General features: G+C 41.4%; 1 protein-coding gene across 1 annotated transcript in view; it reads left to right on the top strand.

Moving 5' to 3' along the window:
• Positions 1 to 2,153: 2,153 nt before the first annotated feature.
• The window catches only part of MAP7 (microtubule-associated protein 7), a 96,024-nt gene continuing 84,869 nt past the window's right edge, over positions 2,154 to 13,308 (top strand). The window contains exon 1 of the mRNA XM_010141135.1: positions 2,154 to 2,283. Within this exon, the coding sequence (XP_010139437.1) occupies positions 2,154 to 2,283 (130 nt within the window). The remainder of the gene's footprint in view (positions 2,284 to 13,308) is intronic.

Genomic DNA, 13,308 nt, shown 5'->3' with positions numbered 1-13,308 from the left:
ACTCTTCTTATATGTGTTAAAATGCCTATTTATGTAGTGAAAGGGAGTGGAGAGATATTTAACTAAGGTGCCATGTAAGCAATGTTTTCTGTTACTTTTATTCTGTTGGCAACAGTCTTGGGCACGTATGAGGAGTGTTCGCGTTACTAACTACCATCCTCTTTTTGCAGCTGTGTGTGTACTGTTGGGCAGTATTTGTGGTAGGTGCTAAGTGGATGGGATTTGAGGAACGGAACGTGCAGGACAAAGTAGTAGCCTGTGTAAACCCTAGAAGGCAAACTGCAGAGCTAAAGAGCAGATTGTGTTAGAGCTTTTTTCTCACTCTTTTTTTTTTTGTCCACGCCCTTTAGTATAAAGCATCTTTAATTGTAGACGAATGTCATCATGTATAGCTTCCATGCACGCCCAGAGAGTCTGAGGTGTAGCTAAGTGGTAGGACGTAGCCAGGAGGAAATATGTACCAGAGATGGACTGTGGCCTTGGTTCAGAACTGGTGCCTTCTTGCAGAACACTTCTGGTTGGTTTAGATGTTTTGTGCCTGTGCTGGAGCAGAAGGAAGAGTCTAGCTGAGCCTTCAGGTGGTGCTGTGGACTTCTCCATGCACTGGGTTCCTGGCTGATGAGCCTGAGGTGTGTGAAAACAGAGCTGTCCTGCCCAACAGGACTCCTCTGTAAAGGGCATCCCAGGCCACTGTGATACATACTATGCTGACTGTCGTAAACTCTGACCCTTCTTCGTCAGTATTGTTACCCATGTTGTGGAGGTGATCAGATACATCTGTGTAATCTTGTATTTTCAATATGAGCACCTGCAGACTTGTCATCTAATGTACGTGCTGTCTTGTGGTGGCTGATCAGGTTACATCAAGATTCTATTAAAAAAACCAAACCCTGAAGCGGGGAAAAATCTTGTAATTTTAATATTAGAAAGTTGTTCTAGCTTGCAGTTTTTCTTCAGTAGCATTTTGAAATGGTGAACACACATTGAATTAGAGAGGTGGAAGTGGATGAGGATTAAGATCTCACAGGTAAAAACATCCAACGTTGCAGAGTGGCATTTGGAGTTGGGAAGGATGGAACATGTAGATTGCAAAACTTGTGAGCAAGTGCTCTGTCATAAATGGCTAAAGAAAATCCGGAATGCCAGCATAAGGCGGAAACCCAACTCACTAAAACCACCCAGGCTGTTTGTATTTCATTCATTTTGCAAAGTGAATGTTAATGGCTGGTGCTGTAAAACTAATGGTGCGGTGAAGAATACTCAGCCCAAAAGTCCTGTGTTGTCTGTGCAAGCTAGAAATCCTGGTTTTTGAGTTTTCACACATGGAAAAGAATGCTCCAACACCTGTCTGTAATTGTGGGTGTATGCATTCCTAATGCAGAAGGTATTCACTGCTTGGGAAGGTGCTTAAGGGGGAGGACACAACTCCCAACACATCTATGGAAGAAGACTCATCCTCATTGTTTAAGTTTAGAGTAGGCTAAAATTTCTAAATGTGAATAAACAGAGCAGCTGGCAAAACGCAGGTTTATGCCTGGAGCCTTCCAGGCTCTTCACGCAGTTCTCATCTGCTTGTGCAAGCACAGCTCCATCCTCCCGCCGCCCTGCGAGGAGGAAGAAGGAGCAGCCCCAGCTGCCGAGGTGCTTCCAGCTCTCCGACAGCGTGTGGGAGACAGCGTTCCTGAGGCCGGCATGCTGCAGCTGAGGAGACAACACTCATAGACCCCCTTTGATTAGGATGTGTCAGTGTTGTCAGGGCAACTGTTAACAGCGGCGTATCATATTTTCTCCTTGTGTTTCGTGCTGAATATTTCAGTATGCTGTAGCTGGAAGAGTGTTGCAGGGAAAAAAAAAAGGTGCTGCAGCAAAGAACCTGGAGCTGTGGGCTGGGATCTGATTGAACAGGTTAAGACAGTGACGAGCAGCATCCAAACCAAGGTGCCTTTAATTAGGGCTTTTCTTGAAGGTGGGGAAAGACAGCACGGCTTTCGCTGCTGCCTGGATGTTGGTATTTGTCAGCTGTTCGCATACTGCTTATCCATAGGGGATCTATTACAAGTGCTCAAATGAACAGACAGGGTTGCAGCTAGTAACTAAGCAGGGGCTGCAGTTTCTTAGGGGTTTTTTTTTAATAAGCAAGAGGCAACAGCAACATGACTGGTTCAATTACTGCCCTCCGACAAGAGAGACTGAAGAAAAGTGCCAGGCCAAATCCTCTGGGTTTATTCACCATTAACGAAGAGGATGAGCAGCAAAAGAACGGGAATTCCAAAAGACTGAAAGGTATGTCGCGGTTCTGCAGCGCGGTCAGGGCTGTGTGGGGAATATGCCACACAGGAGGCACAACATTTCATTAGCTCTTCGGTGTGCTACAGAGAGTCTGTAAGTGACTTGTGCAGTTTGGCAGTGCATATTGGCACCCACAAATGCACCGTGCATTATAGGTGTCTGTGTTTAAATCCCCTGCATTGTTATGCAATAGTCTGTTTTGGATATAAATTAAAAACTTTTTCATTATTAACCCCATTTTTTCCAGTAGGGATAAGGGTCCTGTATCAGAAATGTATCAGTGAATATCTGTGTGTTTTCTTGAATCTCTGTGCACAGTCTGGATAAATACCTAGGAAAAAAGGTGATTGTAGGCTTGGAGAATACAGAATGCAATACTCTGCCTGTTACAGAAGACAGCTTTGCCAAAGACAATGTAAAATTAGTAATACTTCCATTCATGTGCATAAGAGGCAGCGAGTCTTTGGCAAAGTAGAGAAAAACACACATTGTTCAAGTGTGCTGACTTTGAGAAGTCTGACAAAAAAATAACTAGACTAATAAAAAAACCCCTAACAAATGCTAAGTGCTACAGAAAAATGTTTATGGTGTTTAAAGTAGGCGAGTGGTGGTGGGGGAGGGATGCTGATGGCCACTGATTTATAGCAGAGGTCTGTCAAGCCTGTCTGTCTTATATCATGTAATTAATATTTTCCACATGGATCCTGGTGTTTAAATTCTGTTGGTCTCGCAGAGATCCTGCACTTCACAATTGTGACTGGAATTTTAAGTTTGATCATTAGAGTTTTTGTTCTTTTTTGATCAGTTGGTTCCATTTATATGAGCACCCCTTTTTGTGGTCTTACTCAGGGGACGAGGGAAGGCAGAATTGTACCAGATTTTTTGTTTACAAAACAAATGTTAGTTTGTAGCCTCAAGACAGTGTTTCAAATTTCAGATTTGCCATTCTGCCATGTAACAGGAGAGGCTAGTGAGCATTTAAATAGCAAATTTATAGTATGTATATTTATTAGAGCTGAATAATTTACAACTAACTTTTTTTTCTCGAAGGAAAAAGGTAGCTTGGTAGCTGCTACTAACAAATTCAGAACTCAGGATTGTTTGAGTTTGCAGTTTGTGCTTTTTTCCTCAGAATACTGAAGAACCTGACAGATCTGAGCATGATAATGAAATATATATCGCTTGTCATTGTTAAGGTGTCTAACGTGTTAGGGTCTTGTGTACATAGTTACCTGCTCGTCTGTATGTTTGACATTGCCCGTATAAAATGGAGATGCAAACTCTAAGGCGAGGTTATTGAGTTTTTAATGTTTTAAGAAGCATATTACTTTCCTTTATCACCCACTGGATGACTTACAGAGTCAACAGTCCACAAAGCGAAGAATCGATAATTTTCCTGGTTTTGTCCAGTGGCACTGATAGTTTCCCAGGGTAAAAGTTCTTGTTGACTTAGCTAGTGTTTTCTCTTGCAGCAGTCACACAAACGTGCTTGTCCTTTGCCTCTCACGTTACAACCTACACTTCATTTTTCGATTGTTCCTTTTTTCTCTTGCTGTTGTGAAATGTAAGTAAGCAATTGTGCACAGGAGCACAGACAGCAAACGCACAAGTACATGTGGTTTTAATAAGATAAAGATTTGGTGGCTTACCTTGAATGCTTCTAGTGAGAAATAATATGGGAGGCTGTACAAATACTTTGGAAGTATACCTGTTTGTTTTTCTTTTAGTAAACACTTAAAATGGATCATGCTGTCTGTAGAACACCATTTGCACACGAATACACGTAGTTATTTACCATTCTGTACATCTGAATGCCTTATCAGTGATTAGGTGGGCTAGAGCTGGAATGCCTGGTCATGGAGACTGCATGTGTTCAGGGTGGTGTTCTCCCTTACCAGTACCAAGCCAGGTCACTCCAGTGCAGCTCTGAGCAGAAACACGAGATGTGTGATGGACCATGTGAGGTTTTCTTGAGGCTTTAGAGTCTGTTCTGTTGCTACTTTACAGTGTTTGCTTCATCTCAGTTCTTTACCTGCCCTCTTTGCAGAGCAAGCACCTGCAGCTGCTGAGATACTCCTTCCTTCCCCCCCTTCCACCACAGACGAAGCCAGTATCATCTTCGTGGGAGGTGGGCTATGTGTTTTAATCATCTGCAGTTTCTGTAATCGTGCTGGTCCTGTCTCTGTACAGCAGTTCAAAACCCAAGAGGCCTTTAATGGATCTGCTACTCCAAAGTAATAAAGCAGCTCATTCCTTCATTAAGGATACTTGAATATCATCACGAGTTTTAAAATAATCATCATTTTTATAGTTCAGTCCTTCAGAATACTAGGATTAGAGTTTGTATGCAAGTTGTTTTTGTCATCTGGGAATCGTGTGTTTCTGTGAACCATGAAGTGGCTAACATTTGTGAGGTTTTCTGTTGATGTCATTGATTTTGTTATGTCCAGGTAGATTAGTGTCTAAGGGTATCCATCCTGTGTGTGTGAACGGTGGCCTCAGCCATTCTTTGCATTTGGGCAGAAGCAATTCAATCCACCTTAGTATTTCCCTCCTCTGCCCTGTTGATTTTTGTCAGCCTTGGATGTAGTCTTAATAACCCTTACTCAACTTCATGAAATTTTAAAGCGATGCCTCCTCTCCTTCTTCTTGGGGTGGTGATGGTGAAACGCTTTCTCAGACTGTTGATAATGTGATGTTTCTAAACTTATAATTTGAAGAACATAGAAAAGCATTGCTCATATTTCTGGGTTATAAATTGTAAGAATTAATAACTGGAATAGCTACCTTACAATATTTATGGCAAACAAATGAAAAGAAGTCTCAATTAACCTAACAATGGAATCCTTCACCTGCCTGAACAAGGGCGTGTCCCTCTAGTCTGCTGAGTGAGTATTGCTGCTAATACAAAGCTAGACATCTATGCCTTAGGTCTCCGAACAATAGCAGTGATTCTTTGTCATCCTGAAAACAAGAAAAGGGATTTTTCCAGTTCTTGGTGCATGGCAGTGATGTCTGTGATTACCAGCAGATTTTGCTGCTCTTGCGTGGAGGGTAATGTTTTTATGTAGTGCTCATTTCAGATGTAAGCTTTGCTTATCTGGAGAGGTGGGGGAGATTGCTTCGAACATGACTGTATGTGCTTCGTCTCAGTGTACTGCATGTTTTGGGGAATATACATACTACTTGTTAAAATCAGATTGGCTAACTTTTAATTCTGTTGTTATTTTGTGGTTGTGTTTCTGTACTCAAACACAAACTTAAGATAACTGAAAGAAAAGGGGATTTGGCATCTTCAAGGGCATTAAACTGGAAACTGTATACCTACAAAACAGGTACTGCATGGGGTGTGGAAGTGTAATCTTATCCCACGCTGCGGAGTCTGTGCCTCAGGCTGGATCTAGAATGACAGCTTGGGCTCTGGCTTCTACCACACTTCAAACCAGCAAAACTGCCTGGGATGAGGCCTCTCCACGCTAGTCAGTGAGCTTCTGTTAAAGGCTGGTGAACTGCATCACCGAAATCAAGTATTGGAGGTTTTCATGGCTGGTAGCCTTATCTTGCCCATCTGCCTTTGAGGCAAAGTTAGGGGAAAAAGTGGGTGGAAGGAAAGAAAGGTACCAATTCTCATTACAGTGCTGGTTGTGTAAAGGGGCAGGGCTGAGAACCTGGACAATCTGGCTTGTCATCCTACACCTTCCAGTGAATTCTGCTATTGTTTCTCTATACTTCCTCTTTCCTTCTGCTTGCCAAGGCCAGAAGAAGAGGGGACAAGAAGTATCTGTGGTTTTGGGATTTTTTTTGTGGCCATTTATTTAAAAACAACTCTTAAAGTATCTGGGAGGTACGTTCTCAAAATATCCTTATGTTAATTATCTAATTTGCAGCTGTTGAAGGTGCAGAAGGAAGCTGTGTTTTTTTTTCAGGAAGCTACCACAAAGCTGTCTCCTTCGTGGGTTTCCTCTCCTCATAGCTGTAGGTGCTGGGTAGCATAAAATAAATTATTTGTAATAAAGGCAAAGAGATCCTAACATGAAGTAATTTATTTGCAGTAAGGCAAAGAGACCATGCTGCAAGTCTCGGGTAGCAGGGAGTATGTCTGCAGACCAGTGGAGCAAATCTGATGAGTTCAGTCTCTCTGGCTTTCAGAGTGAAAGTCCCAGGTCTGAAGACTTGGCTTGTGTTGTAGCACCGTCTGTTCAACAGAGTGTGTGCTGGGATTACTGAGAGCTTATCTCTGCTGGGTAAGAATCATCTTACACTTCTATCTCAGCTCCGTGAGAAGAGGCTTCCGCTGCTGATTCTGGAAGACCGTGTCCATATATTTTGTCAGCTGTTTTTGTGGGGGTAAAGAGCCTGTGCTCGGGGAGCATACTTGACATTGACTATGTGGCAAAATTCAAAAAAACTATAACGTTGATAGTCTTTAAAGTTAAAGAGACTTGTTAAAAGGAATTCAGGTTAACTTGGTATGTGAACTAAGGGTAATCCTAATTCAAGAAAGACTGAATTTTGCAAGGTAATTTCTGTAAGTAAGCAGGGATATTTCAACCAAGATAATGATAACATAACAGTCATCAGAGTTGTCCACGTGAGAACCGGGTGCAGTATTGGTTACTGTGTTTGCAGGACAGGGTGCTTGTTGAAGTTGCAAAAAGATTGGAGTTCAGTTTAATTTAGATAACTCTCAAAGTTTTATACAATAAGAAACACCACTCATGAAAGATTGAGAGCAAGCAGCAGAGTTTCTTCCTTGCTCACTGTTTCCACTGTAAAAGTAGTGGCTTTCAAAAACTTGGAATTGGGAATATGATTCCAGCTGTGGGGAAAATACATGCTAAAAGGAATGTAGGTTTATGGTCATTTCTTGTGGGAGACAGAGAAACCTTGAAAGTGGTAGATCTAGTCAAGGATCTTGAATTTCTCTGAGATCTTGTTCCATTCTTTTTTTTTCCCCCTGAAATTATGTAAATAATACTCTTTCAAGGGTTTATACAGTAACATCCCATTGGAATAAGATGATAGCAAGAAGAAATGGACCTGTGTCCTGTCTGTACCACACTACACGTGCCTGGGTAGTACCATGTTTTTATTTTGTAATGGAAAAATGAGGCAATGGCTAAGCAGGTGTTTTTAAAAGAAATGTGTTAAATCTCCAGATGTTTTTGTGATTGTGGTGTTCTCGAGTCTTGGTGCTCTTGCTGCTGTATGCAGACACACTCAAACTGCTGTATCCACTCATTCCTTCAAAGTTGCCTTCGTATCCTGGTACGTAGAATTCTGGTTTCATTTTTAAGAGAAAATCTTTTGCTTGTGGTATTGGACCCCAGGGAAATTAATGAGTACTGGGCTAGAGTGTTGCTCCTGGCCACGAGCAAGTGATGATGGAACTCTGCTCATTCCTGGGTTCAGCTGAATCTCTTTTCTTCCAGCACAAACTCACACATGTACATTCTTTGTTTACTCAGCTACCCACAGAATACTTCTTGTGCTTTTTTTTTTCCCTCCACCTGCTTCTTTAAATTCTATCAGGACTTTACAGCTGGAGAACTTGTTTCTCTGGTATTTGAAAATTAAGGGTTCTAAGTGAAAGCATCTCAGAAGACTTTTGTATTATCAAAAGTCTCTTCAGAAGTTATTTGTGGTTCCTTCTTTGGTTTGTTTGTTTGTTTTAAACCATGTTAAGGAAATATTTACCCCGGTCTACCCAACCTCTGTCCTCCAAAGTAATGTGCTGGGAGAACAAATGCCAGAATGATTGATGCAATTTGCTCTATTTTAATGAACCACCTTCACTCACTGAAGGCACATCTTACAGTGTACTGTTTTTGCAGGCAAGCACTGCCTGAAACTCGTATGTATGAGCTTCACCTGCATCAGGTTGAAGAATGGTATGAGTAGATGCTGATGTCTGTGGGTCAGATCTGTATAACAAAGATGATGTCTGATACACCTGATACAGGTGATGTTTAATAAGCAAAGGAAAATGCAGATGAAACACCAGAAATGAAATTAAGGAGTGCTCTAAATCTTGGTCTTTCACATCTTGTAGCTTGAGGCAGAGTGTTTTTCAGAAGAGTGGGATCATGTTTACCAAATTCTACACCAAACTCTCAACTCATTGATTTATAGATTGGACTGACAGCTATTGTCAGCAATAGTCAGATTGTCCCAAGCCCCATCTTAGTGAGCTATATCTATAGATGTAGCATAACTGCTTAGTCAAGCTCAAGGTAGGAATGACTAGGGATAGCATACAGATTGTTTACGTTTTATACCAGCAATTTGAGGAGAAGCAGTTGAATGTTAGCTTCGCTTTCTCCTTCAAATGACTACTAGCTGAAAAGGGCTAGAATAAACAAAGTTCCAGTAGGCAGGTCACTGCAGCTTAACCTGGATGCAGGTTTCTCCAGAACGTAGAATTTGTGTGTCTGCGATAGAGGGGGAAACAAGGGGCTTGGAGCAGGCTGTGCTGGTGGAAAGCTCAACTGCTGCACCCGTACTGATACCGACACGTAGCTGCCCTCTGTGTGTGTTTATGGTAGGCAACTGCTGAGTTGTTTTGAACTAGAAGATTTTCTGTAGCTTTAATGGGATGATGCCACAAGATTCTTTCTGTCTAATTGTATGTCAGATTTAAAGTTTATTGAAGTTTCCATTCCCTTTTATTATTGCTGGGCAAATAGATTATCTGCTAGTTGTTTCAGATCTGTTGAAGCCAAATTTTGCCCTTTAGGTCTGTAGAAACAACACAGTTGAATCCAGAAGAAACACTCGAGATACTGGAAGTCTCAGAAGCGACTCAGTGTACTTAAAGACTAATTTTTGTAGTTTGGTTGCTGGCTCCTGCTCTTCAGTCTTTATGTCTTTTGTTTAATAATGCTAAGTCTGAACCTCCAGACATGCCTAGTGCTTTACACGGAGGTTGGGTTTTTTCCACAGTCAACTCTCTCCTGAGTCTTCCTCTAACATCTGAAAGAAAAAAGAAGAACAACTGCCCTTCCACAATCTGTCCTGCCAGCTACAACTGATCATAGATATTTCCGGTGATCTGCTGCTGATTTTTTGTTCAGCATTAGAGGGTTGTGGAATGAGGCTGGTGCAGCCAGGGAATACTCTGGCTGGTCTTTTGTCTTCCAAAGAGCCTCGATGCAGCCTAGTGCCAGAGCCGTCTCCTATTGCATGGTATGCTCTGCTAGAAATGTGCTTTCTTTCCTTATCAGGATGCCTCCTGAAGGAGCTGAGGATAGTAGATGACACAGAAAATATTAGAAAGAATTTTTATTGTCTTTGCACTGGGAAACCATGAGGAAAAGGAGTGAGAAAGTAACATATGCTTTCAAATGTAACACTTCTGCAGGATGCCTCAAGTCTAATTTAATTGATGGGAATATGATCGTAGTGCTTCTGTCTTGGGCAGAGACAATCTGACTAGCTGAAAATCCAATGAAAGGTCTTGGCCTTAAAATCTTATAATATCCTCGAAGTTATTATTAAGTGTGCTGAAGAGGCTTGTTTTTTCCATTCTTGAATTGCAGATCTTTTTCAGCTTCATTTTAAACTTCTGCGCAAGCAAGGTTTGTTATAGAAGTGCTGACAGAACTCGATTCACACTGCTGTATCTTAGTGTACAAAGCTATCTTGTTTCTCAATTCTGCTTCACAGAGATTTTCAGAAAGCTGTTGTGGAAATGCAGGTTTATCCAGTTACCGCCCTTGACACAGGCAGTTCTAGCTTTAGTTTTTTCCTTTTTCAAAGTCAGTTTCCTCATTGCCTGCGTGCTGACTAATGCACTGGTGGAAATTACAATACTAAATTTTGGCTTGTGTGCTAAGACACCACGAATGACATCAAAGATGCCTGAGCTGTTTTTGAAAACACAGGGGTGTCATGTTAGTGAAATTAGCACTACTTTATGCTTCCGAGTGCAGCAGTGGCAGTATGAGGGGAAAGAAACTGCTGAACTTGCCTTGAATGACTTGCCTGTCATTCCTCCTTCACTGTAACAGCTATTTCCTTGAGGAACATGTATCCCATCTTGGACATACAGACCACACAACCTCTAGACAATGTTATGTTCAGATTTTGTCTGCATTCCCTTTCACTAGAGAAAACAAAACATGTTTACCTCCCTCTCTTATGCCCTGCAGCAAAGCAAGAAAAAGTAGTTTGTGTTGGGGAAAAAAACAAACCAAACCAACAACAGTCTTCTCCAGCCATCTCGCTGAGTTAAAGTGCTGTGTTTAGCTGCAGTCTGAACTGCAAAATAATAGAGTAACGGGGTAAAGAAAAAGCAGATGGCAGTTGCCATCTGTAAACCAGAAAAGGACAGCAACAACCAGCTGCTGAGTGAGGTATTGGCAATAAAACCAGGCTGCAGACCAAGCAGCTTGTGTTTGTCATTGTGCCTGCGTTATCAGCATTTTGGTATGTTCTTCCATGTCCAATCTGTCTTTCCTGAAATATTCCATAATGTATTTATTTACTTTTGTGCCAGGATTTTTCTTCAGTAGGTTATTCTCAAGTTTAAGAAACACAGCTGTCAAGTGGATTGTGTTCAGGGAGTTTCGGTGAGCTTCGCCGTCCCTGTGAGTTACCTGGATTGCTGCTGTGAACCACATCTCAGATGTGTCGCTGAAGACTGTATGTGGTCTAGCTTGGCTCTTCACTGCGGTGGGGTTAACGTAAATCTTCACAGTCATTAGCTGATGCAGAGCATAGGAGAGCAGCACAGTGAAGACTGATGCTCACTCCATGGTGTTGCTTATGGATGCCTCTTTTTTTTCTGTTAGACTTCTGTTTAGTCACCACCCTTACAGATTTCACTTGTTTGTGGCATCTGCGTGATGAGCAACATTCCAAGGCTGAAGTACTTCAGGTGACAGTATGAACTTCCTCTCCTGAGAAATAAAGACAGCATTGCCATGATTAGAGTGTGTGGGGGTTCTGAATAGTCTCTGGATCCCAAGGCCTGCGTCGGTGATTTACACTTGGCTCTGCAAACAAGCTCTGCTGTTGCCTGGTTGTAAATAGGAGTTCATTGTGTTTTGCTGCTATTTACTAGCAGTTCCCTCTAACACTCAACGAAGATTTAGCTTAAATGCTGAGAAATTGCTGTTGTTTGGTCTTTCCCTTTATTCTCCAGGCTTTGATTATGGAGCTTTTTTAAACTTGTCCTAGGATTTCTTTTCAAAAGGTCTAGATAATTGCCAGTAGCAAGCTTTTATCACTGTCTAGACCTAGATGGTGACGCTATAGCTTTTTTTTTTTTCTTTTTGCTGTAAATCAAGGCAAGACACTTCTGTTGGTGAAATGAGGAAGTCTGCAGGCCAGCTTTTCGTGGGCTTCTCAGGCAGAGGTAGTTTAAGATGTCTTTGATCTCTTTTGTTTGTGTTTTATGAGTGTTTGGGATTTTTAAGTAGGGGAAACAACAATATGGCCTTGTAAATTTGACTTGGTAAGTTACCAAAAGGTTTAAGAAGGAGGTCTGTGTTAGTGAGACGTTACCCTCACCTGTTTGTTACCTTTGCCTCTTGGTTGCCCTTGTTGTGGCTCCTAGGAGTGTGGTTTGACACAACCATTGAGTCACATAAGCAGGCACCTGCTCTTGAAACCTGGTAAGCTAACAAAGCTTAGAAAGAAACGGGGTAGGGAGCAAGCTGATGAGAAGGTTTACTTTTGTGTTTGTGATGTTGGTAACATCTGTTTTATCAGTCCTTAAAGAGAGCCAAGATATTTCTTATAAAGAAACTGCAGAATAATTGAGACGGGTCAATAGAGTTATTGAATAATAATAAGTGGGACGTTTTGTGGAGTAAGCAAAATCCAACAGCTGTAATTCCAAATAAGATTTTGAATTTTTCTCCTTGGTTACAAATCCTTTTGTCACATGTGTTTGTGTAGAGGGCTCTTCACTTCTTTTTGAAAGCCTTCGTCCTTCCTCATTCTCACTCTCAGCCAGTTCTGTGCCACAGAACATCCAATGTGACTGGCTCACTTTGGTGGATTGAAGTAGTGTAAAAGTACACCAAGGCAGGAGGCTGGGAGTGAGCAAGAGTCGTGACAGTCAAGAGAAGACTTAACAATGTGGAAATGGAGCCATGTCCTTCACTTGAGGAAGGCTTGGTTTTTGGTTTTGAAGCAACTGTATTTTTTTGAGACGGGTTATTGGAAAAATAGTTACTGATTAACAGTCCTTCTGAAACCTTGCACGTGAAAATTCTTGTGACGTAAAGAATAACTGCTGATAAATACCTGGTCTAGTAACATTTACAGGAACAGATTCTTTTTCCCTTTCTGGGGAGGGGAAACTTGGTTTTGCAGGGCATCCTGACAATAGTGATTATACTGAGAGCTTTCCCATCTGACTCAAATATTTCAGGCTGTGTGGGGATTATTGAATATTACTCTGTGGAAAACCAACCAGCCAGTGAGGCTCTAATTACTTGTGACTGAGCAATAGTGCATCTACTTCCCCTTCTCTGCACAGTGTTTTCTCCCTTTCTTTTGTCACAACTAATTTGATTGACCACTTGCTTGAATGTCCTTTAAATGAAAGCAGCATTAATTATATACTCCAAAAGGGTTTCCTATGTAGTATCACGTGTATATATATATATGTTTGTGAGGTAGATACATATATGTCACAAAATTCTTCGTTACAAAATGAGAACAAAATGGTTTGCCTGTGAACCTTTTGAGAAGATTGTTACTTGCAGATATTAAAACATGTTGTGAAATCCCTGTTTGCATATGCTTGAACTTTCACTATTGTGCTCTTGGATCCTTAATTGGGAAAATCCAATGAGATCTGGCTTTCCTGTTATATAACATGCTACTGTGCAATTCTAAATGCTGAAGCTGCCTTCCAAATACCTTTATTTTGTGCCGCTGTAAAGTAGCGCAGTGCTGAATTACGTTTTATGCCTTACTTTTTAAAGGGGGAAAAATAAAATGAGGAAACTAAGAAGGGGTATGTTGGTGTCCTGCAAGCCTTCAAGATTAATTGCAACTTCCTGC

The sequence above is a fragment of the Buceros rhinoceros genome, unplaced genomic scaffold (assembly GCF_000710305.1).
Source record: "Buceros rhinoceros silvestris isolate BGI_N320 unplaced genomic scaffold, ASM71030v1 scaffold13248, whole genome shotgun sequence".
NCBI lineage: Eukaryota > Metazoa > Chordata > Aves > Bucerotiformes > Bucerotidae > Buceros > Buceros rhinoceros.
Note: the sequence above shows the minus strand (reverse complement) of the source record. Positions and strands in the feature narration are given on the sequence as shown.